Source organism: Perna viridis, chromosome 7 (genome assembly GCF_037379345.1).
Source record: "Perna viridis isolate PV_CMFRI_1.1 ecotype Kerala chromosome 7, ASM3737934v1, whole genome shotgun sequence".
Classification (NCBI taxonomy): domain Eukaryota; kingdom Metazoa; phylum Mollusca; class Bivalvia; order Mytilida; family Mytilidae; genus Perna; species Perna viridis.
Window position 1 is genome coordinate 20,713,466 of NC_142451.1, and position 26,325 is coordinate 20,739,790.

At 33.0% G+C, this 26,325-nt stretch overlaps 1 protein-coding gene across 1 annotated transcript; it reads right to left on the reverse strand.

Annotated features, from left to right (window-relative positions):
* Positions 1-829: 829 nt before the first annotated feature.
* Positions 830-24,488, reverse strand: LOC148611737 (uncharacterized). Its single transcript, XM_088595322.1, has 11 exons — positions 24,201-24,488; positions 15,719-16,027; positions 11,889-12,023; positions 10,154-10,252; positions 9,766-9,849; positions 6,885-6,944; positions 6,733-6,854; positions 6,073-6,319; positions 4,441-4,769; positions 2,606-2,894; positions 830-2,193 (listed from the first exon to the last, which is right to left on the reverse strand). Exons 1-11 carry the CDS (start codon positions 24,247-24,249, stop codon positions 1,622-1,624), a joined length of 2,295 nt encoding a protein of 764 aa, XP_088451448.1. The 5' UTR covers positions 24,250-24,488; the 3' UTR covers positions 830-1,621.
* Positions 24,489-26,325: the final 1,837 nt, after the last annotated feature.

Sequence of the window (26,325 nt, forward strand, 5' to 3'; positions counted from 1 at the left end):
GGAGGTCCCACTCCACTATAAGGCACAAAATCAATACAACTAGTGACAATTAAATCTATGACCGACGATGAATTCTCAGTAAAATTTGTTGGATCATTTATCAATTGCTCCAAACTATACGTAGAACAAATACGACTTATTCTTGAGTTAGGTTCACCTTCTTTATCATTAAAATCGCCAGTTAATATTATCTCGTCACAAGAATCATCATTTATGGCAGACTCCATAGAACGTTCTATCCTGCGCCATACCTCATTATTACTTTGAGTTGGGATATAAAAAGTCACATATAAAACTTTTTTTTTACGTATCTTTAGTTGTATCCTTATTACCTCTAGGTCAGGTAATTCTAAGTCGGATCGCCTGGTGGCATTGACATTGCCCTTGACATATACTATGACCCACCTCCTCTACGACTTCCCTCTCTGTCCCTACGAAACGGTTTTTGATAATGAATTAATTCTGTAGAGTCATCCGCATCAGATGGTTTCAACCATGTTTCAGAGAACGACAATATATCAATCTCACTATATTCGGCTAATATTAGCTCTATCTTCGGTAATAAACTCTGTACATTTAAATGTAGAAACGAAACCGAATTTGACAACAAATCATAAATATGTGAAAATTCTGAGAATTCACTATCAGAAATTGAACTGCCGTCTCCAGATAAATTATCATCAACGTTAACAGGAGGACCTGGATTGAATTCCAATCCAGATACAAGGAGTGACATCTCAATTATCAACAACAATCAACAACAAGCTTTGATTTACGGTTGAATGCACAATTTTACTACGCTATGAAACGTAGTAAACATTTTGATGAGGAGACTTTAACAAAGATAATTTGGATAAAAAGTTATATTTATTTCTACTTGGACGTAATAAGATTGCGATCTACATCAATACACCATTGAATATGAGGAAAAGTTAACAAAAAATCCACGGATTTTCTTCATTGTAAAAAATACCTTTTTGGAACAATTTTCCAACAGTTTACATAGCACATATGGACAGTGTTTATGCAAGAAGTATGTGTATAATAAGGAAAACAAATTACGATCTATTTAACAGTATTGTCAACGGGTATAAGTATAGTGTTTCTTTTAATAACAACTCTCTTTAAGATAACTGAGGTGCTCTAAGGTTTTGACTAGAGAGCTATTCATTGGACTGAGCTTTACTCATGACGATGAACATTCAAATTTTATGAAGTTCTTTTCTCTATAATTACATCTTCCAATAATCTTGCTTAGTTTGTAAATGTCTATACACACATTTCCGACCTTCAAGTTTCCACTAAGATCTGTTTCTTAAGTTATTTTCGAAGATTTTCGTGAGAGCAAAAAATCCATGTCCTTTCAGCCTGAGCATGCGTCAATGTATTAAATAATGTGGTTGCATATGTTTGTATTGAAAAAGAATTAATTCTTAATATTTCATGTTATCTTATCAGACTTAATCATCTTTACTCATTCAAGCCAGGTTTATTTATCTACGTGTCTACTTTTATGTATAATTTTCATTCCGGTCGAAATAAATGGTGGTATGTCTTGCTTTTGTTAAATTCATAAGAATATAAAATTCGATGAAGTTTATAGACGATGCCATTAATACTGTTAAGTGCATTTGATACTCATGGTGAATGCTACTAAAACGTCCAGATCTGAAAACTCATTTGGTGATACATAAAACAAATTATTAGGATATAATAATATGTCGTACAAATTTCGATGTAAAGCATCGTTCCCGGTTGCGATGGCAAAAACGGTAACTCCGATAAGCTTAAGCCTGTGTATTTCTTTTTTTACCTCTTCTGAATCTGGCAAATGGCCATTCGTGACCAAAACAATAAAATTTGTAGAATTTTGGCGAGAACTCCATTTCATACTACCAGTTCTAATGAATTCAAGAGCATGTGATGTGTTTTTCGGAGAATTAAAACGATCCCTGTCAACTTGTAAAAGAGCACTAATCATTTTGTGCTTGTCTGTTGACCATGATACATTGAATACCATGTCAGGTTCATCAGAATACTGTAGAAGTCCGAAAAGTAAGTCAGGATTGATGACTGCTGCTTTAGTTATAAGTTTCTCGATGCTTTTCTGTCTAGCGGTAAAATCTGCTCTTGATTGGTTCCCGGATGTGTCTAACATGATAATAATATCTGCTTCCTTGTTAATGAAACACTCTGAAAATAATACGCCAATCATTGTAAACAATTCATTTATACAGTAATAAACGCGTCAAAGGTCTTAAGGAATCACGCTTACATATAGTTACACTTGGTAGCTGTAAACTAAAATCTTTCGGATACATTCAATCCTACAACAACCTAGTATTATTTTAAATGTGTAGCCTGAGCACTAGAAAAAAAGAAACCGTTAAGAAGTTTCACGCATTTTGTACAGTAGACAATTTCCAGTCGTTACAGTTTAATTGTTTACTGTGCAAAATAAAACAGAGGAAAAATATTAAAGGAAGTATGTTTTATTTGTTGATCTTGCACAAGCATTTGAATACATTTACTGAGAAAAAAGACTTGTAGTGTGTCTGACATCATCAAATGCAAGAATATGGAATGTTCAAATGATCATACTTACGTAAACATGCCGGTTGTAGGGCTTCACTCATTATGAGGCTGTAAAGTCTATCAACGCTATCGGAACCTTGCAGAGATAATACATATTTATTATTACCAGATATAGACAGTAGTTCACTGTAAGAAACAGAGTCTCCTACACCAATAGTGATTATACGACCGCCATTACTCCTTATGTTGGTTGCTCTTTTGATTGCATCATTTCTATCAGTTGACAAACCATCATATACAAGCACTATAAACTGTATTACACCATCTCCTCTGGCGCCGAGAGAACAATTTCTTAATACCTATATTTATTAATTTAAAAAATCAATAATGTAGATTATCTTTCGGTAATAAGTGTTTTACTTCTCCACTCCACATGGTAAAATTAAGATTCTAAACATTAAAGCCTCAGCAATCATGTTAAAGTCTTAATTTTACCATACAAAATAGAGATTCTAAAATAGTTTTTATCTATAAAAGGCTGAAGGGGAAGCAGTTTCTCCCTTGAAATTTGAAAAAATAAAATAAAAAGGCAGAAACCTCTCGCAAAGTTTTAATCAGCGCCCGGTGGTTTAAGAGCAGCGTGTATTTTTAATCACCGATAAAGAATGGGAGGAAAAAACTCACTAGAATTAAATACAAATATTTTTTTTATAAACTTGATCGAACACATTAAAAAATAATGCAAATTAATCTTAACATTTGATGCACAACTAAATGGGTGTATATATAACTACGACATGTGTGACCAAGTGAATAATTTAAAGCTGCCAAATTTGTTCATTTTCGATTCTACTGAATTTTGCTGATTCAATGAAATTTTGTAGTAATGCAATTGAAGCGAAAAATGTCGATAATACCTTCAGAAGATTGTGAAAACAACGGGGTTTTTTTAATCAAAGAAGATCGATAGCTCTAATCTAATTATTTTTCGCCATTACTTCCGAAGATTACCGACAGGACATACACCTTGGTTAAAAATAGCAATATCGGGTACGCAGGTAAGCACATGTCTTGTTTTCATTTCATTTCATCTATTTCTTGAATAGTTTTCAAATTAATAATGACAATTACTGACCACATTTGTGCCATATTATATCACTATACGTAACTTACAAAAGGATCCTTGCGCTATATTCGAACTTTTTTTTTCTTTTACGGCTTGAGCCCGTCAAAGAAACTGTCTTCCTTGCCGTTGATTAACCACTTTCGCTTTGCAATCAGATTTTTTTAAAGAATCGACCCTTACAGCACATGCCCGAATAAATGTCAACAGAAGTTATATGCATACGAATTTTATCTAAGTTGACTTTTTGTCTTGCAAAACAATATTTGTATCGACACCTATTTCATTTATTTAGTGCATCTTATTTTTGGATATCATATGAAATTATACAGGAAAAAGTACAATTTAGTAGAAATAATTCAAAATTAAGGCGTATTTCAACACAAATAAAAATTTACAAAAATAACAGCTAAAGCAGCTTTAAAAACCTTAGTGGTAATACTTCATTAGTTTTTCGAAGTTCAGGCAGTGAACACTAATTCATTATGGTAGTACTCTTCAAATAAAACAAAAGATAACTCATAGCCAACAATAAACTCACACAAACGGTAAAATACTTTCCTACTTTTGCAAAAGGTATTAAAAATGAAGCTATTGAAAATGTATTGCACAGACGACAAAGGCACGAATTTGCATTTTTTATGTCACAAATAAACAATTCCACGTTATGAAGTCATGTTTAAATCCCCATCTTAAATTTTAACTAACAAAACTACTGATAATCATGAAAAGGTGTTTGAAAAAGTGAAACTCGAGGACAATAGTAATTAACAATTATACACACGTTCACCTAAATTAAGAGCCGACGTTGTATATGTTGATCCGTTATTGCCTGTAATCTTGCCTAAAGCTTCTAAAATGTGTGACTTAGGGTTCAATAACCCATAGAACTCGTTAAAGCTAAACCAAACTTTGGAGTAAAAGTCAAAAGTTATAGCAGCAACTTGAAAATCATTTATTCCAATTGTTAATTTGCTGACTAAACTCTGCAGAAATATCCTGACTTTGTCTAGCTGATTTAACATACTGACAGATGTATCAACAATGAATAATAGGTCTGTGAGTTCTGGTGTGCACGTAGAAGGTTGTGATGACTTTGAAAAGCAGTTATCTGAAAAAAATCAAAACCTAGAGATTTTAATTTAGGAAAAAAACTAAAGCTTTAGTTAATTTGAACACAGTATTATGATTTCCCTATGAAACGGAATCATTTGCTGTCAAACAACGACTTGTTAATGACGTTATACTTGTGGATGATAGCTTGACCATTGGGAATATAAAGCCCGCTCTCACACACACACTTCCGAATTATGTGCGTCATTTCCGACAGAACAAATTTGTTCTATTCATGTTTTAGACATCTTACATATATTGGACGGGCCCCGTGCAGGTCCGGGTGATAAAAGAATAGGCCTGCAGCAGCACTAAGCTTGTCGTAAAAGGCGACTAAATAGTGCTCAGAAACCTAGCCGGGGCTAGGCGCTCTGCCCACAGAGCAACTGGGATGTGTGCCTCAGGTGGTGGAATGGGGTACCCCTGGCGTGTTACATGCTGGGGTTGTCAGGCTATAATACGGAAAACCTGACCGCAACCCATAGTGGTGCAGCGTGTTGGGAAAGATGCCACGTTCCTGGCACGTTAAAGAACCCTGCTGTAGTATTCGATAGGAGTAGGAACCTTTGCGCTCCGCCACAGGAGGCTAAATTGCCCGACCTTACCCATCCCCCCTTTTTCCAGTGGCAATCAAAATTTGTCGACCCTATTATCCTTGTGTCCCATCTTTTTTTTTCATTTTATGTTCATTTAATCATCCATTTCATGTTCATTGTCTGAATATAGCTGAAATATTGCTGCTCGGACGTTAAACCCCAACAAACAAACAAACAATATATTGGACGGCGCTTACGATCCGTTCCCACAATTTACCTATTTTTGCGGGAATGTCAAATCTGAAATAATAAATTACATGCACGTTCAGCTATATAGATATTTTCAAGCCTCGTGTCGTAAATGATTAATATGATTTAACAAATTTAAAGGAATTGTACTATCCAAAAATATGATATATATGGGTGACAGTGTCTACTATGATATTCTCAAATTGGGATATCTCTTTTTGACGTTTCTCTTTTTTATTCTCATCTTTTTATTTATCTACTATTTTGGTGTTTTACTTTGCATCATTAAGTCATATCTTAACGCAATCATAAATTTCACATTTAAAACTAATTTGAAAATCTTACAATAGTTAATATAAAACAGTAATACAAATATTGTTCAGTCATTTTACAGTTATATGCATTGTATGTTGTAAATGGCCAGTTGAATGAAAATTGCTGTTTACTTTTGATTAAAAATCATTTATAGGAAAGTATTTAGCAATGAAGGTTCTCAGCAGTTGGAAATATGTTTACCTGAAAGATAATAAATTGACACATCAACGTCAGCAACATCGCTAAATTGCATATTCTGATTTGAACCGAAATTACTACCGATGAAAACCAAATGTCCATTTGCATGAATTGGTTTCCATAGCAACAGTTCCGTGGTAGTGTACACATATAGCAGACCTCCAAAAGCCATATTTCCAGTGGCCTGAACAGACCCTATAGCATTGAATTCCATACCTTCGTTGTTGCCATCTCCTTTCTGTAGTTTAACCTGACAAAAATTTAAGAAAAATCAATTACTACATTTATGATTTAGATACATTAAACAGTACCTAATCCCAAAATTGTCAATGATATTTTTAAATAAATATGCAATTAGTTGGGGAGGTCAATAACCCCTTCCTTCTTTGTAAATGTTTTGCAGAATGCCTAATGTTTTGTTTTGTTTTTTTACATATTCGATAGTTTTAAGTATCTTTTTGTGAGTTTTTAAAATTGAGTTGAAAAAAAACCCTTTTTCCCTCATACTGTATAAAACCCGCTTTTACATATTATACATTGTGAAAGGTCTACTTTAAAAACGGGGGACAAGGAGTCATTCCTGTTATGAATATAAGAGCAGAAAATTTGAAAGTAATGACACCATAGAAAAGATGTTCTTCACATAATATACTTTGTACTCACTTTTACAGTGACTAGATAATGAGACAGATCGTACTTCCGAGGGAATTTTATGAAAAGTTCTCCCTGTTGCGTTTTCGATATATTAATGTTCCGTTGATAAACTCGGTTCGAATTATCAAATTTTCATCCCCTTATTTGAACCGTCCCTTTACTGAAAGGCGGCAACTCTGCTCCCCATCCATCATTGGCTCCAAATAAACCAATGTGACCTCCTAAACAAACACAAACAAAGGTGTTGAAAAATAATAATTGTGTTATTAAAATATCAACATTTTTACGGTGTTACAGTCTAACCGCAATTACCTGTGTTAATACAAATTTGAAAATTATATATTTGCAACTTCGGTTTATTACATTGCTATCGTGATGATTTTATAATATGGCTTTGTTTACAAGGTGTTGACCTGTTTTATACTCTATTTTACAATGTAAAAATATGTTTAGTCTATCTGCAATTTTTATAATTAATAACAGCAATTGATAACAGATGCATTTGAGACATAACATTCTTTTTGAGATTTGTTTTTGAAGATATAATAGTTTATTTTCTAAGTTTGTAATAACATAGTCGATTCTTTTTAATATAAAACTTAATTTTTACAACTGATTCCACTGTAGGAAATGGAAAAAAGAATTAAATGTCATGTGCGTCAATGTTCTAAAAAGAAAATGAGGCAATAAAAAAATGTTTTATAGCAGTCATTTCAGTTAGACAAATAAACTTCGAACCCGCGAGAAAGGCGATGATCTGTGTCATAAATTGGCCACACCCATTAATCATTATCTGATCAATGTAAAACATATTGACTCAAGGATCCTGTGCTGTCGTTTGGTAGTAAATATCTGTCTGCAGCAGCCTTGTGGTGTCAATTAGAAATCTTACGGCGATCGATCAGGCAAGAGCTTATCCTTCGCTCCCTGTCTCCGAGACTGGCTTGACACAAAAGAAGTGGTGCTTTCTCATGCAAGCATTAATGCTCTAATATGTCGATAGAATTATGTTTTTTTTTGTCTTTGTTTTGTTTTGTTTTGTTTTTTGTTTTGTTTTGTTTTTTTTGTTTTGGTTTTTGTTTTTGTTTTTTGTTTTTGTTGGGTTTTGTTAGGGGGGTGGTTGCGGCGTGAATAATCAGAATTTTGTAGCGGCACAACACAACTTGCTCCCACTTTAGGAAACATATGAGTATCTCCCAACCCATTAGCATGTACGACATTGGAATTTTTTGGGGGGAACTCTCGGATCGGACGACAATGAAGATACACCGATCACAGTCGACGATATCAAGAAATTGTCGCATCCCCAACTAACTCGAATGCCCCGACGTACTAAAAATGGTCCATCGATATGTTCTACGAATGGGGGTTGGTGAGGTCGAAATACAGGCACAGTGGTAAACGAAATCACATGTTCAAAGCTGATGAAATAAACGTAACGAATAATGAATAATGCCATTCGGCATACACGGTGAACAATTGCGCAACTGCAAAGACATGAACGTGAAGGAGAAGAACGTTTTTGAAAAAAGGACATGATAATTGTTACTTTTCGCAATGTACTTGATTCCCGAATGAAAAAGTAGCTCACAAAGGGTATAGGAACTAAAGTATAACGAGCAGAATCTCTCACATTTAAAGAAGAAGCAATGTTATCGATTGCTCACATTTTGTTCATTCCTCTAATTTTGTGAAATAATGGATTTTCTGTTAAAAAATATCAATACAAACGAATCAATTAACGTGCTTTTTTTTTCTTTCTTTCTTTTGTTATTCAGTTCAGTGCGTTTTTGAAATGACTGAGTTTTGTTGAAAAATATGATGAATCAATAAGTGTTATTGTTCAATTCAGTACGTGTGTTACGAAACGGAGTGTTTTTGAATATGAGAGTACATGTGTTTATTGTTTACTAAGATGTGTTAGATATAATAATATTCAAATTGGCCTATTTTGTGGCGGTTATTTGTAGGAGAAAAAGTAGTTTCAGATCAAATTCAAATGTCATAGATCATGTTCGATCCTCTCTGTATATAATTATTCCTTTGAAGTTATCACATTATGCTTATATAATTAGCATTTAATGCATGAAATAACAAAATGATAATCTTAATTAATAAATAACGAATTAAATATACATTTGTACTTGTATTTCTTTTTATACACTACTGGTTATCATGATCACTCCCTGTCTGTCTGTCAACCAAAACGGCTTAACTGGACAAATTATTAAATTGTACGAGCCAGGTTTGTTTGCTTCATCAACATTTTGAATACTTAGGTCTTCCTAACTATTAACTAACTAACTAGTAACTACTTTCCGGTCAAATAGCCACCCCCTATGTAGTACAAAAAAAAAACATACTGAACCTAGAATTATGCGTTGTAAGTACATTATGTGTGTGTGTTCTGATCAAAAGTAGTCAAAATAAAATTTAGAAGGTGTACTTTAAAATCATATTTGTAAGTTACTAAAAAAGTGTATGAATGTTGTTTACATGTGTGAGTAATTTGCCTTCGTGCTGTCAGTTAGCAGAAAAGGTAAAAAATGTGGATTTTCGGTATTATTTATTCAAGTAATTTGTTTTAAAAGAATTTCTACAATCATCGTACTATTAGCATAATGATTTTGACAACCTTATTTTCCAAGCTTCGCAATGGTATGCAACTCTTAAGATGTCATTTATTCTGGGAATTCACAGTAAAACTTTGAAAATTACTTTGTTAACATGTGAAGTAATGGAATTGTTAGAAGTGGTTAGTGAGACCTTAGTTACTTGTTCTTTGTTTCTTTATTTCCAGTCGCAAATTTTCTATACATAATCAGGACGATAACATGGTCTTACAAAAATCAATTAGAAACCAAAAAAAAAAATATATCGGAGCGAATATCGAGGAAAGCAAATTTGTCACCACGCCATGGAAAAAAGAAAATTCGAATGGGTCGAGGCAAAAAAACGTTGCTTTTTAGAAACCTTCAGAAAAGTTTTTTGGCATGTATTTAGCATGGCTTATAATAATATTTTGAAGACAACTTAGCTTACCCCAAATTCTAACTTTCTTATCATCATAGCCATAAACCAATCCATAGCCGTGCCCAACAGGATGAACAGATTCTAACACTGTACCTAAACAGAGAAACAACAGTAGATAATTAATGTGTTGATAATGTGTGCTTTCAACTTGTAGTGTCCTACAGTTATTACAAAATTGTGTTTTTCTTGGTTACAAATCTGGGACTATTCCTATCAGATCTATTATGTCCAATCCAATTGCCTGTACAAATTTTAGCAATAAAATATGTTTAACCTAAACTAGATCTACTATAAAAAAAAAACTCTAAACTGACCAAAGACTTTATATGACCTTATTTTTTTAGACATACATTGTGAATAAACCCATGTTGTAAATCAGTTCATTCTATTATATAACCTTGCCCATCCGATATATATCCATTGTCAACCAAAATCTGCACCGTAACCATGTCGGGATATTCTCCATGGCTATGAGGAACTTCTTTATAGTCGCCATCTGTGATGAGAAAAAAAATTACATTATTTGACCACTTTTTTGTAATAAAGGTATTTATCCTAGTGTTTTCGAGTTCAAATATCCATGTTTAAGATAAATGTCTGTTATAACTGCTAATAGCTGTATCCCCTTTTTGATATCTTAGATATTGTTTAAAATTGCTTTGAAAGGAAAATAAGGTGACAAACTCACTTGAAAATTAAGTTCATTATATGAATTACCGTTTGAAAAGTTGTCATTCATTATTTAAGCTTTATATAATGTGTTTGTTTGTGACTTTTTCTTACCAAATCCTAGAAGATCAATAATATTAATATGATTTCACGCGTTTGAACATAGTGAATTAGAGTGAAATTATTTTCTCTTGCTGTCATTCATTGTGTTGAGGTGGCGTGCGAGTCTTCACAGTTTTCAAGCGAAATTAGGTTTGCGGTCATTCAGCACGACGGCGTCAAAGCGTTAACTTGGGTAAATCCCCCACCCCCCCACCCCCCCCCCTCAGTAACACAAGATTGATAGGACTGGGCAAGATTTTACCTATGTTTGGCACACATTTTTTAGGATTTTAGTGCGTCTACAGATCTGTATGCTAAAAGATTATAGGTCTCACTCTTGTATTCTTTTCCCCATGTTAGATCAAAAAGGCACGAACTTTGGTACACCAGGACAGGTCAAACTAAAAGTAGACTATTTCTACTTTCACTTTTATTTTGAGTTCATAAAATAGACGCCTTTTCTGAAGCATTATTTTTCATAAAAATACTGTTTTTCCTCAAAAACAATTTTCTTTTGTCATAGATTGATATTTACCCTGTACTTGTGATGAAAAATTATAGTCATTTGCCAAGAAACAAAAACAGGAAAAGGCAAAAAGGAAGCGCACTATATTTTTTAGCCTCCATGTCTGAATATTTAACACAAGACTGATACCTATAGTTTATGTTGATGTTGTGTAAGATATATGATGTAATTAATAAATATAGCAGCAGCGTCGTCGTGTAGCTTTTCACTTTATTTGGAGTTGTTTTATAAATCCATTTACTATTTACATAGGTTTTCATTATATAATATGGGATATGAAGTATGCATCATAGAAACTACTCAAGAGTTTCGTGGGATTTGGTAATGTACTGTATCTTTGAGACAATATAATGAAGGGTTGGACAAGAGAACTCGTGACTTACCAAAACTGTATGGTAGGTGATTTCATAGTTAAGTTTCGTTGTAATTCAAATTACTTGTGTCTTTTTATTCAATTTGATTTCTTGAACAAATTTCTAATAAAACAACCATGTAAAGTAGATACAAAACCATTTGTACAGATGACATCAACGACGTCAATATTATTAACTTTATACTTCAAACAATATATTCATATACAAGTGATATACTATCATTGAATACATATAACCTTTCATTGTTACATTACAAATACCACATTGTGTCGAAACTACATGACTGATGCCCGCCTTCTCGAAATAGTATGTTGCACTGATGCTACAAATCAGCTTAGACCATTGAATTCTCTACAACGCGTTCATTTACTGTGGTTCTAATTTGTATGTCTGTATTTTATTATAGTGTTAGTGTATAGTTGTCTCTTGTTTTCAATGTCATGATAATATAATGTATTTACTTTGCATTTGAAGTGATGTATCGAAAACTGCAGGTGGTAGATCGGCAGCTAGCCATACTCTTACTTTCACTTCTCCCTCTAAATAAAAGTTGTTCATACTAATGTTGCTTGGTCCTTGGTACATGTATGACTCCCCTGAAAATCCCCAGTTTAGATGAATTACGATAATTTGTTTTCGGAACATTGAAGTTCAACCTCTATAAAAAAAGTTTTTATCAAATACATGGACAGTATATATTGATCTCGATTCTTAATCACCGCTTTTAATAATCTTGAATAATTAACTTGTAATAATCTTATTTAGTCGCTTTTTCAAAAATAAGAATGGCATTATTGTCATGAAGATATGTAATATACCATTTAGGGAAGAATGTAGAACTGAATAGATCGTCTTTACTATTTCACTTCACACGACCTACAACCTAAAACGATAAACTGACCTATTTCATCCACAGAAAATTAAAATAAGTTGTTCAAATACCAGCAAATAAAATAAATGTGTTCACGATCGAGTTCGGGCAACTGAAAATCTATATATTATGAATACTCAGGGCGACTATTATGTCAGTTAATTAAGGACACTATCAAAAAAACTGCTCAAATTTTATTTTATTTCTTAAACAAAAAGTGATGTCTTTATCAGAAATCAGCTGGTCAACCTTTCCGTTTCTAGGATATTATATCCCAAAATGTGAAAATACATTAATGGTGGGTAAGGTACTGTGAAAGTTCCCGACTGAAAATGTAAAAGGGATTAAGCTCCTCCGAAACAGCGTCTGATGTTAGAAATTTACTCTATACGCTGCAGCCAGCCCTCTTGGAAAGTGCAAGAATCTTGCAAAATCGGGAAAGTGTGAATGATTTTACCCGACAATATCCGTTTGTCAAAGGACGCTTGATTTAAATTATGTCCGAAAATTTCGAAAGGCCTGTTTGCAGCGGTTAGTAACAGAAAAAACGAACGACTGCCACTGCACGAAGCTTTAAAATTGGGATATGTTCGGTTTATATCGAATTCGGCTCTGAAAATAAATCAACATGGATATTGCATAATTACTCAAATAAGTGCTCAGTTTGCCAACAAAACATTTTTTGCCGTTCATCCATGCATTATAAGGAAATATTGGTGCTCAATGGAGTCACTGTGTAAATTCTCAAATCGAGGGAAACTTGATTTAGTTACATTTTTCTTTACAGGAAATTTTGGCTATGTGCTTAAAAAAGATTAATATTCTAGCCATAAAGGCGTATTGTATCCAGACAACTTTTGACTAAGTATTTAGTTTGCTGAACCACGTGGTCAAAAAACCTCCTACAAGTCTCTCTATTTCGTAAGAGATTAGTGAAAATAGGGCACGTAACTTATGGCGAAAATCGTTTTTGCCTGGGTTTAGCCTTTTTTAGTATGTAAATGGTAAGTAAACGAAAAGTTTCAGTAAATAACAAGGCCGGACACTGGAGTAAACGAATGCCCCCCTTCAGAGCAGAAGTGTCGAAAACGCAAATATTTATTTAATAATTATGTTTTTTCTTCACATTCTGTTCTTCGTTCAATTTTTTTTTTCTTTTTTCTTTTCGTTAAGCATATTATTTGCTTTGACAGATTTCAAACATTTTCAATAAATTCAATCTTAGTTGTCAGGGGAAGTCCTTTCGACACCGGTAGAACATTACATATGCATATATATCGAATGCCCACGCATAAGTAATTTTGTTGCTATCTGCATGGTTACATTCAAACTCCATTTCAGTTCGTCACGTGTTTCTTCATAACTGCTAATTTTTACAATGTAGATGAAATCTCCTATTTGTCGTCGTCGTCGTTAACAATTGTTCAAAAATCTTCTCCTCTGAAACTACGTAATGGATTTGAATGAGACTTAGCATGCATGTTCCTTATGGTACTCTGGACAATATGACAGTTTGGATTTTTGATCCGTCAAAAAACATGGCCGCCATTACTAAAAACAGAACATAGGGGTATGACAGCAGTATTTCTCATATATCTCCAAAACCATTAGGTGTAACCAAATTCTGACATGATATAAAGTGTTCAGCATGACAAGATAATTCTATGGTCAATTTTTTTGTGAAAATCTGTTGACCCATGTTGGAGTTTTTGCCCTTTTCGATGTGTTTTGCTGTTTTTGATGTTATTACTTTCAAAAATCTTCTAAGAAACAACAGTACAGAATTCAATGAAAGTTGGTTTGATGTTTCTTACGGTATCGTGCACAAAATGACCGTTTGGATTTTTGATCCGTGAAAAACATGGCTGCTGTTCCTAAAATTAGAACATAGGGGTCAAATACAGTTTTTTTTGCTAAAATCTTGCTTTCCTTGATTACTCTCTCAAAAAACGTTGAAGTTAGCAAAATTCTGATTGGGGTCATATTGTTTACCATCAGAGGACAGACCTATGCCAAAATTTTCAAAATGATTTGTCGCCCGATGTTGGAGTTACGGCCCAAGGAACAGATTTTTTTTTTGTCGTTTTGTAAGTGTACATCTTTGATAATCTTCTTTGAAACATTTGTTACTAAAAATAGAACAATGAGGTCAAATTGCTTTTTTTAGCTATTTTTTCCTCAACTATAGAAGAATAATGTAAATGAAAGCTACTCATAAAATAAATATGATATTCTGAGTTAACTGGCAGTATTGAATATTTTTTTTGGCGGCCATTTTCGCCAGTTGCTCGGATTCTAATGATTTTTGCTTCCATAGGAAACATTGTGTTCTAAGTTGAATGGTGATGACGAAAGTTTGTTCTGGGCAGCCATATTCCTGGAATAACAGGGCACAGGGGGACACCTGCCCAAATTGTTTCCAGACTTCTAAAAATACTTTAAAGGCATTTCCAACATTTTACAGTGCCTTAGTTGAATTTACAGCATTCATCAATATATGCTCTTTTTCAGCATGATACTTTTACTTTTTACTTTCTTATTTAAGAAGACATGGTTTGTCAGATGAGCGAAACAGGTTCTTCGATAGTCTCATGTATATCTATTTATTTATTCAATAATAATTTGGAAATTATTGGCTGTGTAGAAATGTATTAAGCTTTCTCAGATGGAAGTCTCACATATTCTCCTCACCAACTCAGGTGCATTCATGTCGTCATACCGTAAGCGTTTCGTAAACTTACGTTAATCCAGTCTTTGTAAGAATATAACATAAAAGCATATGTGCGGTGCATTTTGATACGGAATTAGAATTTACGGATAGGGGAAAGCAAACAGCCATTGCAAGATGTAATTCTTTATTTTTAACTCTTTATGAAGTTATGCACAGTAAGTAGTATAATGCGCGATTACTATATGTAGCAGTAGGAAGATGCTATTTTTAATTAATATAATTAAGTTAAAGCATTACATTGGTAGAGGAACGATATCCAACCACATAAAATTTCTGTAGACCATAGTATATACTAAGTACATAGAGTATAATATCTTTACTTAACCTTGCAAATGGCTCACGACGCTATTTGGAACAAAACCAACCAGTATATTTTATCTGATGAAATCTTGTTAAATGGAAAGTATGTGATTATTTAATTTGACACATGTTGATATATGTTTTATGTCTATGTTATGCTACACGAAGAATCTGGATGTTAAGAAACTATAAAAAATTGCAACTTAGCTAGAGTTCATCACCGCCTTTAAAAGGAAAAACCACAATCAAGTACACCTAACACTCAGCTAAAATAAAAAGCCACACAAATCGATCGCTGAAAAATATTATATCTAGCCCGCCAATGACAATATGCAAGACATAAATGTATTATTAGTGTGATATAAATATATTAAGTTATGTGGAATAACCTGTATAAGCCACGCTACCATATCCATTGTCGTTGTTCTTCAAGGGAGACGTCATCACTACGTCATTTTGGTTGTACATATAAACTACGCCACCATATCGTGCGTCGAAATCGTCATCAACATGGGAAGATCCTACACCAGTAAAAACATATGATTTCCCATAATCCACGACTTTAACTTGAATGTCTACCTTGACAGGATATTCACCTAAATTGTGTTCAATTGTAAGCTTCTTGAAGTTTTGATCCTGGGCTTTTATTTTGTACCAACTACTCTCAAAACTTGGTCTATAGATAGCTTTTGGTAACTCTGCAAAAGATAAACATCGAAACTAAAAAAGAACACTTTTATATAAATGTTGTGAAGACAAAGCATAACAAAAATGCGAAGACTTGTAACCGTTTAAATAAATCTTTAATAGCTTTTCTCTCGTTGTTTACGAAGCCTAACTGTCCTATAAGAAGTTATTAATTAATTATTCATTCAATTTACAATTTTAACTTTCAGTTTTTTTTTTTTATTTCAAATTATGTACGTTTCCCAAAATCCACCAATCAGATTAATATGTCCATGAGCTTTGACCGACTACCGTGCAAGCCACCGCCATTTCAGAAATACGAAATTAATTACTGTAAATTTGAGGAAAATATTTTCTCGTTTACTTGAAATTTACATGACTTTTTGCATTTAATAATTTTTCTGTCATGCTATATTATCCATTGTTTTAATGCTCCATATTGTGGATGCGGATCCTCTATGCTCATTAAAGGCTAGAACCGACTAATTCCACTTCCCATAAGCTTCAATGCTAATTTCACAACAGTCAGTGGCTTCTCTAGACTTTACCTTAAGTTTAACTTGCAGAGGACTATATATCGGCATGATTCTACATATGTCAGCTCACAATGTGGGGTAAACAGACTTGCAGTGCAATACTGGTCATCGGAAGTGAAGGGTCTATAAATAGCATGGGAAATCCCAGTATTTTCACAAAATAGGGGTATATAGGGGGAAATCATTATGGAGATTAGGTTTTACAGCAATTGAAGAAAAATTAACTTATAAAATGTACAGAAATGTTTTTGCTTTCAGAAACTGTTTTAATTTATGAAATAAAATGAGAACTTTTCTCACAGTACTGTGAGGAACAGGACGTAATTTCTGCGTTGGACTATTTTTGCGTACGTTTCAAATCCTCATTGGTTGAATTGATGGTCTGTAACCTAAAGGGAAACTACGCAAAAAATTGTTTATGTTGTTTATTATATCAAAGTGATATTAGAAACATGTTGTTTACTTCCATCTGATGTGTAATAAGTTCACAAAGCCGTGATAAAAAGCCAACATAGTTGCGTATGTTTCTCATCCAAAGAACAATGATGGTGGTACTTGAAAAGGAACACTCCAAAGAAGTTAAGTCGACTCTAGATTCCTGCAAGGAACAGTCCTAGGACCATCCTGTTTCTTTGTCATATCAACGACCTACCAGACTTAGTAAAATCGTTATATTTCGACTATTTTGAGATGACTAATTGCCGTATAAAGAAAAATCAAAACAGCGGAAGATCATAATATTCTACAAGCCGACCTGGAAAATCTAGAAAAATTGGGGTGAGATGTTCAACGCCAAGAAGTGTTTCACCGTGAGAATTCGTAACAAAAGCCAGATATTGTACACACTCAACCCTGAAACAGGTACAAAAAACGTATCTGGGCTTGCGATGACCTAAAGTGGTCTACTCAAATAGCAAATGTGACTAAGAAAGCCAATTGCATCCTGGACTTTCAATTTCTACGTAGGTATTTCGATTACCGCCCACAAAACTGAAAGAAAATCGGTAACATCCCACTTGTAAGATCAACGATGGAATATGGAGCCATCATGTGGGACCCATTTACAATTACAGGTATAAACAAACTAGAGCAAGTACAGAGACAAGCAGCCAGATTCATTACCGGCAACTACAAGACAGATATGACAGAAGCGTCACTAGCATGATGGCCATATTCAAACTAGACACACTTAAAGAAAGGCGCACATGAATCCAGTCGACAAGTAATTTGAAAATAATTGAATGTACTGGTATATGATGAATGTAAAAGAGGATAGTAATTAGTGACATGAATCTATTTATGAAACGTACTCTGAGTGAAAGTATTTTTGATATATTATCATTTTAATTTTAAACAGCATGGTCCTTCTGAGTGTTGAATTTTACATACACCAGTAGTACAAAAGTCTGTTATAAATAAACAAAATCCCTGTAAATATTTAATAGTTTGATTTTTTTACACATTTTGAGCTGAAAGTTATTCAATTTTGTTCGTTTCTATAATCCATATTAGAAAGTAGTGACACATAATTTTTAAAGCAGCTTATATATATATTATACTCGATCTTGACAAAAGAAGTATTTTTCTGCATATTTCATGTTTACTTGACATCATGCACCGATCCCTTCATTAAGGCAGATGGAATTGATTTGAAATGATTTTTAGTATCTAGCAATAATTAAATTAAAGTGCATAATAAATATATCATTTATAATGCTTATGAATAGATCAATAAATTAGTATTTTTTTTAATAAAATCAATACTATTATATTTTATGAAAAATTAAATGTCTGTCAGCAATATTATGTTAAGGTCTAAGCAGACAGACTGCAGTGACCTCCTGTGGAGAGCATAATAATTGCAAGATAACAAGAAATGATGATTACCTCCAATGTGGTCCCTACAGTGCGGACAGTTTTGGTTATCAGTCAAGTGATGAAGAAACAAATGTTGATTAAGATTGCTTGCTTCATTCCTCAAGCTCTGATTTGATATATTATACTTATAACCTTCAAGTATGGTAAATTTTGTAATGATATATATTTGTCCTAAAGCATTTTACTAATTGTCATGGTCTGATATGTCTATTGGCCGAAATGTCCAGCATTCATAAGGAATTATTGGTTGTCATGGTCCGAAATGTCTTTCGGCTCTGGTTAACATTATGTTTCTTATAATTTGCGAAACATGTTAAAAGATTTCTTTTAGTGCATTTAGTTTCGCTTCATTCTCTTTCTTTTTATATAGTTAAATTTTGTTTTATAACGCTTTGATTCATTTTATTTAATTGATTCGTTTCGATCCTTTCTTTTATCGATTATTTTCGTTTCGTTTTGATTTGTTTTCGTTTCGCAATTTTTATGACCCGAGAATTATGGGTAATATTGATTACATAATTTTCTTAAACATTTAGACCATATAAGGCCAACCCTATCTTGGAAACGCTCTGATTCGATTTCTATTTAATTATCGAAACTAGCAAATATTTTCCGAGACTGGTTTGGTTCTCAATCACACACATACAAGTAAACGCAAATGAAGCTGCCATTATGCTGTTTTTCAGCTCCTGAAAATGCAGATACAAACCGGATATTGATGTTTTTTGTTGCCATAAGTATACAGAACCAACTTGATAATACAAGAATAAAAGCTTCCTTTGGGAGCATATAAACTAAGTCAAAAAACGGATATACGTTATTGGTTCGATTGTTGTAGTCCGAAATGTCTTGGGGTCGTTTTGGCAATCGTATGGAATTATGGGTAATGGTATTTTCGTAAACATTTTAGCGCCTTCTGTTGACTGTTTTGACAATCCATATTTTGGAAAAAATATAATATGTTTTGAACTTAATCAAAAAACGCTACTGAGACTGGTTCTGTTCTCAATCACATTTTTCAAAGTGTACGAAAATGAAGCTGCCATTATACTGTTTTTAAGTTCCCGAATTTACATGCACAAACTGGATATTGATGCCTTTTCTGCCCATAAGTATACATGACCCAGTTGATAATACAGCCATTTACGCTCCCTTCGGGAGCGTATTAATCTTTTTGGAAGTACAGAAAGAACAAATTACCATCAGCGGATTATAAAGTTCTTTTAAAAATATCTATAATTGTCTCAAGACTTTCAACACCATCGGCGCTCTGATTTCATTTTCTGATAACAGATTAAAATGTGCATTTAAAAGTGTTGCATCATTGAGGATCTGCATATACAGGGCATTGTATAACAACATGTAACTCATCGTCATTATCAGTACTGCAATTGAAACAGTTCTTTTAAAAATTTCCACATATTTCATATTAGTACGTGGGCTGAGATACCCCTCCCGTGCATCCTCACTCATCAACCAAAAGGATTTTCAGGTACCCTTGTACCTCCCAATAACGAATCATTTTGTCGCCAAAATATAAACTGAAGCATTTTTGTATTATTGGCTATTTCATACCTCGTTGAGGCAAACATATTTTAAAAGTTTTTTTTTATTCTACGAAGTTCTTCTTTCTACAGTACGAAGTAAACTAACATATGTATATATCATCACTTAGCGGTTTCACTTACGGTTTTACGTACGGTAAAATGAAAATATGTACCTCCTACCCCCCGAAAAATCGCTTAAATTGACATATTTTTCAATATAAAAACCCCTAGCCAGTAAAAAATGATTTATTCGGTATTTTCTGTTTAGTATTATTACAATCTATACTTCTGGGTTTTTTTGTTTTTTGTTTTTTTTTGATGAATTTTGGCTTTTTGTAGTCAGAATTTATCCAAAAAAAAAAGCGAAAAATGGGATTTTCGATTTTTCGGTCAATGTCCCATAAATTCTACTCTACACGTTATTGGTCAACTAAAACGTCTCAAATATGGTATCATTCGTTTGATAATTTAATTGTTACCATAAATGAACCACGAAAAACTAATTTTCAAGAAAGGATTTTCAAAAAAATATTAAAAATATTACTCCTACCCCTAGAAAACTGGTCTCAGTATTAAACAGAATTCTCATTCACAGCAAACTCATATTTTAGGTATTCATAATTAAGATAATGATGTTCCCAATATATCTGATCAATTAAGGCACTTAGATTTTCTTTTTTGGGTAAAAATTACCATAAAATCGTAAAAAAGGAAATTTTCAGAATTTCAGAATTTTTTCTATATCACACGTTATTTCCCTTTTTCAGAATACCGTAGTTCAATCAAGATTGTATGTGATACATTACATTTAGATAGTGTCTTAGCTTCAAAATGAGCCCAAGTTATAAATATTTGAACTTTTCTAACTCAAGTTAAGTGAAAAATTGCCACCCATACACATGAAAATAAATGCCTCAACATGAACCCAAATGTTAATAATTAAAATATAAACGGTGTACAATAGACATGTTGTGTACTATTTAATGTCTATTGTTTACATTATCAATGTATCCAACATATCTTCTCATTTCAGGGCGTATTTTTGTCCAGTTTCAATGTTACAATAATAAGTAAAAAACGGGAATTTTCAGAATTTCATATTTCCTTCCATTTCACCTATAATTAGCATTTTTTCAAATACCGTACTTCAAATAAGCTTTTGTATATTCAAATACAATTATATTATATAGTGTCTTAGCTTCGTAATGAGCCCAAGTAATAAATATTTGAACTTTTCCAAGTCCAATTATTTGAAAAATTGCCACCCCTACCCATGAAAATAATACCTACATGTAAATATGAACCCAAATGTTAATTTTAGCACATAATCGATGTAAAAAATAGATATGTTGGGTACTATCGTTTTAATTATCGATGTATTCAACATATCTTCTAATTTCAGGCGAGTTATTTTCAGTATCAAGCTGACAATAATGAGTTTTTCATAAACTTGGGAATTTTCGGATTTTAATATTTTCTTCCATTTCGCCTGTAATGGGCGATGTTTTTCAAGTATCCCAATTCAAACAAGCTTTTGTATATTCAAACACTTTTATGTAGCATCTAACATTTCTAATGAGCCAAGGCAATACACAATTAAACGTATTTCAGGCCATTTGGGCGAAAGAAAGAAACCCCTACCCACTAAAATCTGCCCTAATGTGAAAGAAAATGATCGTTTATAGCATACACGAACTGTACGCATTGTCTGTCTGACATTTATTATGGAGATCTTCTTGTATCAATCACATTGTCAAACAAAATTATGCTTTTATTGTCCCGAAGAGGACAAAATATTACAAAACGTAATGGGTGCACTGTGGACTCTCCCAACCCATGGACTATATCTACCAGTTTTTATTTTAAGAGGGGCAACTCCACATTTAAAACCAGCATAAACACTTCTTTGTTTAATACAAGAAATGTTTTTTTTTTCAATATGTCTTTGTACAAAATTCTTGCTTATACAATTTATATGTTTTTAATTTTACTACCATCAGCATATGAGCTAACTCTTAAACACTAGTTTGTCTCTCTTAATTTTTATAAACATATCTTCCTCGAGTTGTTTGACAACATTTTTGTGCATTATACTTATTTCAAAATTAAAATATTGCTCATAATTATACTGTTTCAACATTTCCATTACTTTATAGCCCTACTTATTAATTTGGCATTATATTTTCGTATAGACCATTTAAAATATTACAATTAATTCTATTTGGGTCCATATTAGAACATTTTGCCCAGCATCTAAAAATGCATGCCAATTGCCTAACATAGGGGGGTTTCCAACCCATATCCCAAGCTATGGCATCATTGGGAGTGTATTTACCAACTTCCATGAAAAATCCCATTGCCCTGTTTTGAACAGCATTAATACATGTGAAATCCCTATTTCCCAAAATAACAGCACCATAGTTGATTACTGTCAACCAAACCATTATATTATATAATTTTGAGATAATATTGTGCTAGAAGCCTCCATAAGCTTTGCTTTATTGCAATCAAAAAGCCTAAAGCTCTACTAATTGATTTGGCTACTGCCTTAGTCATTAATTGATAATCCAAAAATTCTGTAAGCAACAATCCTAAAAATTGATAACTTCTAACACATTCCATTACATTACCATTAATTGAAAAAATCAAATTTATTATTTAGTTACAAATGAATTTCTAAATTTTTAATGATTTTGTTTAATATTGACACTAAGCTCTTTATTAACACACCATATATAGAGTTCATCTAACATTTATTTTTTTTATTTTTGTAAAATTCTTTTGATTACCTCCCTTTGCCATTTAAGGAGGTAGACCTTGGGTGAGGGACACAACTCTTAAAAATCATCGAAACGTTTGTATTCAGCATTTTACATCAATCTCATGTAAGCATCAAAGTAACTTGGATTGACTTCAGTCTGTTTCAAATGAAAGCTTGATAGGCATTAATGAAATTGAATATGATACAAACATATCACTGATTTCAAGAGTTGTTTCCCTTACCTAGGTCTACCTCCTTAACTATAACCTATTCTTCAGAATGCTACTGACACAAATCATCTTATAAACAAAAGGAGCTAGAGTTATTTCTTGTGAGATAAAGGACCTCTAGGATCAGATTTAGAACATTTTGGTATTGGGGTTATGGTATCCCCTATTCCACATATTAGGTACTTTACCAGAGTAAAAACAGAAATCAGATAATTCACACAATACACTCAGATATGATGAAAAAAATCCTACACAATTCAGCTTGTATGAGATCAACACCTGGACTTTACTTTTAAAAGTAACATTTCCCAGCTTGCAAATATGTGAATAGTCGGGGAAAACAAACATGATTATATGCCAAGTCAATAAAATTTACAATGTAATTACGAGATATATGGATAGTTATGGCAAGCCAAAGTGGACAAAAATCAATATTTTGTAGTATTAGAAAATATTTTTTCAATATTACAAAATCATTTTTTAATATTAGAAAATACTTTTTAATATTAGAAATTCATTTTGTATAACAAAAATTCACTTTCTAATATAACAAATTCCTGATTTAGCAATATTACAAAATATCACACATTTAGTAATATTACAAATTTAATTTGTAATATTAGAAAATGATTTTGTAATATTAGAAAATGAATTTGTAATAATAAAAAAATCACTTTGCAATATAGCAAAATCAGGCACATATTTAATATTACAAAATGATTTTCTAATATTAAAAAAGTTCGGCATTGAATACAACAAATCCATTTTCTAATATTAGAAAATCAATTCCTAATATTAAAAAATCATTTTTAATATTAGAAATTCAATTGAATTTTTAATATCAAATGACTTTTTAATATTAATAAAAGGTTTTGTAATATTAGAAAACTTATTTTTGTCCACTTTGGCATGCCATAGATAGTTAAAAACATCCTGGTCCTGTCATCTTATGTAATTATTTTCGTATTTGTAGAACTTTAAGAATTGGTACACAGAATCCCCTATCAAAGAAGTATTGGTGTCCACCCCCCCCCCCGACTTTCCGGCTTAAATTTGCATATTCGCTTATTTGTTTCGCTCGTTTCATTTTTTACTTCCTGTCCATGTTTGGTTTCTCGTCGTCTGTTGTCTAGTTACATGTATGAGTTCGTGGGTGTAAGATTTATTGTGTTCATATAGCGATTTTTTTTTGTGGAGGATGATGATTGATACTAAACTTATGTAATACTGACCCTTTCCTATGGAAACGGCAAACACCCAAAATAACCACACCAAAATCATTCCGAAATTATTTTCTTTACTTGTACGGGAAATGAAATTAGTTCATCAAATTTTATTGAATCCATTTTATTGATTTTGTGCGTTTTAAGTGGTAATTGTTCCATTTAGAGAGGTGTGCTTGTAAGATTAATTGTAAATCGCGAAACGGAATCAAAACGAAACAAGAAGAAAGGAAACAAAAAGATGTAAGTAAAACACACAGAAAAAAAAAACAAAACGCAACTGTTAGGCTGGTTTATGTAACCTCCAACTTTCCTTAGCACACTAATACATTGCATAAAAAGTCATGTTTATAGTTATTTCCAAGAGCACTTTTTATACCATAATGTCTTCCCTGGACATATACATTTTAGATATCAAATTGAAAATTTGATGTTACATTTTTTTGTTTTAATCGATACAATACCTACAGAGGAACAAAACACATATAGAACTTTGTCTGATCCCTCTTGTCCATCGGAACTACTCGGCCATTTCCGCTGCACTAAAAATAATCTGAACTATTCGGCCATTTCCGCCATACTAAGAATTAACATTGGATGTAAAAAGGTGAATTTCTTCTCGAAAATTTTGCCGGAATTGTAGTCATACGCGAATCAAAGTAGTTCTGTCCACCAGGTGGCGCTAAAAAATAGTTGGATAGCACTATAAATAAACAACAACTCATCCAAGAATTTCGGTGCGAAGCGAGGAGCTAAGAAAAAAGTAATGGTAAAAAAATTCAACTAGTTTAACTTTAATTTTAGAATCGGACCAGTCAAATTCCGGACATATCCAGGCTAAAAACCACTAATTCCACTTCCCATAGGCTTCTATGCTAATTTCACAATATTCAATGGCTTCTCTGGACTTTACCTTAACTTTAACCTGCAGAGGACTATATATCAGCATGATTCTACATATGCCAGCTCACAATCCTCAGAATGGCATGTGGGGTTAGCAGACTTGCAGTGCAGTACTGGTCACCGGAAGTGAAGTGTCTATAAATAGCATGGGAAATCCCAGTGTTTTCACAAGATAGGGGTATATTTAGAAATCATTATGGAGATTAGGCTTTACATCACAAGAAGCAAAATGCACCTATAAAATGTACAGAAATGTTTTTCCTTTCAGAAACTGTTTAAATTTTTTAAATGAGATGAGAACTTTTTTCACAGCACTATGAGGAACAGGGGTAATTTCTGCGTAGGACTATTTTTGCGTACGTTCCAAATGCTCATTGGTTGAATTGGTGGTCTGTAACCTCCATCCACCTATTGCCTCCAAGGTTTTTCTTTTGTGCAACTATAAAGGCAGAGGTTTTCCGATAGTCCTCTTGTTTCCGGTAAGCAATTTTATTTCAGGTTTTGGCATACATTTACATGCATGTAGTTCTAAGCATGTACGTATAAAAGAAATACAACTAAGTGCTACATGTTATCTAAACTGAATGAAGACGTCATTTGGATAGCTCAGAAATTGAAACGAGGGAAACGTCTTTTAGAAAGAAACATTCAAATAAGCATTGAACACAAATGCAATACCGGACGTTTTCTTTAAAACGACATTCGGTCCTCAAACTACAGCTAAAACCCCTCCGTCAATTCGCCATTTAGTTCATTCACAGTCGTTCGAATTTCTTTATGAGGTATCACACCTTTTGTTTGGTTTTATTCCTTTTCTTTGTAGATTGTTTACGTTTCATTTGTTTAATTATCTTTTTTGTTTCGTGGTTTACATGCTTTCTTTTATTTCGTTTTCTGGTTTACAAACACTCATCTTATTATCAGGCTCCATAAATCACAGTAGTATAACCTCATGATAAATTACAGCCCCACTTCAAAGAGAGGTAGGATAAGAAAAATACTGAATTCCAGAGGACAGGAACCGTGCATTTATTTGTGTGGGGGTTTTTGCTTAGGGGGAATATATGATAGCAATTTATTATTCCCGTCTCGCATGCGAGGCGGGATGAATAATAATGCACCCAACCAGTCATGTAACATGTGTATTATTATAACAATTGAGTAAATTTAGGTTGGTGAATGGTCAAGTCGCGCTGGTTTGGCTGAAATCCGCACAAGGCACGGGATAGCA

Excerpts from the sequence above, each read along its gene's own strand:
- LOC148611737 (XM_088595322.1), bottom strand. The coding sequence starts at position 24,249 with ATGATTTTGGTGTGGTTATTTTGGGTGTTTGCCGTTTCCATAGGAAAG. Across the intron at positions 2,895-4,440 it reads CTCTTAATTTAGGTGAACGT|GTATTAAGAAATTGTTCTCT; the intron begins GTGTATAATTGT and ends TAATAAATATAG. Across the intron at positions 2,194-2,605 it reads CCTACAACCGGCATGTTTAC|AGTGTTTCATTAACAAGGAA; the intron begins GTAAGTATGATC and ends TATTATTTTCAG.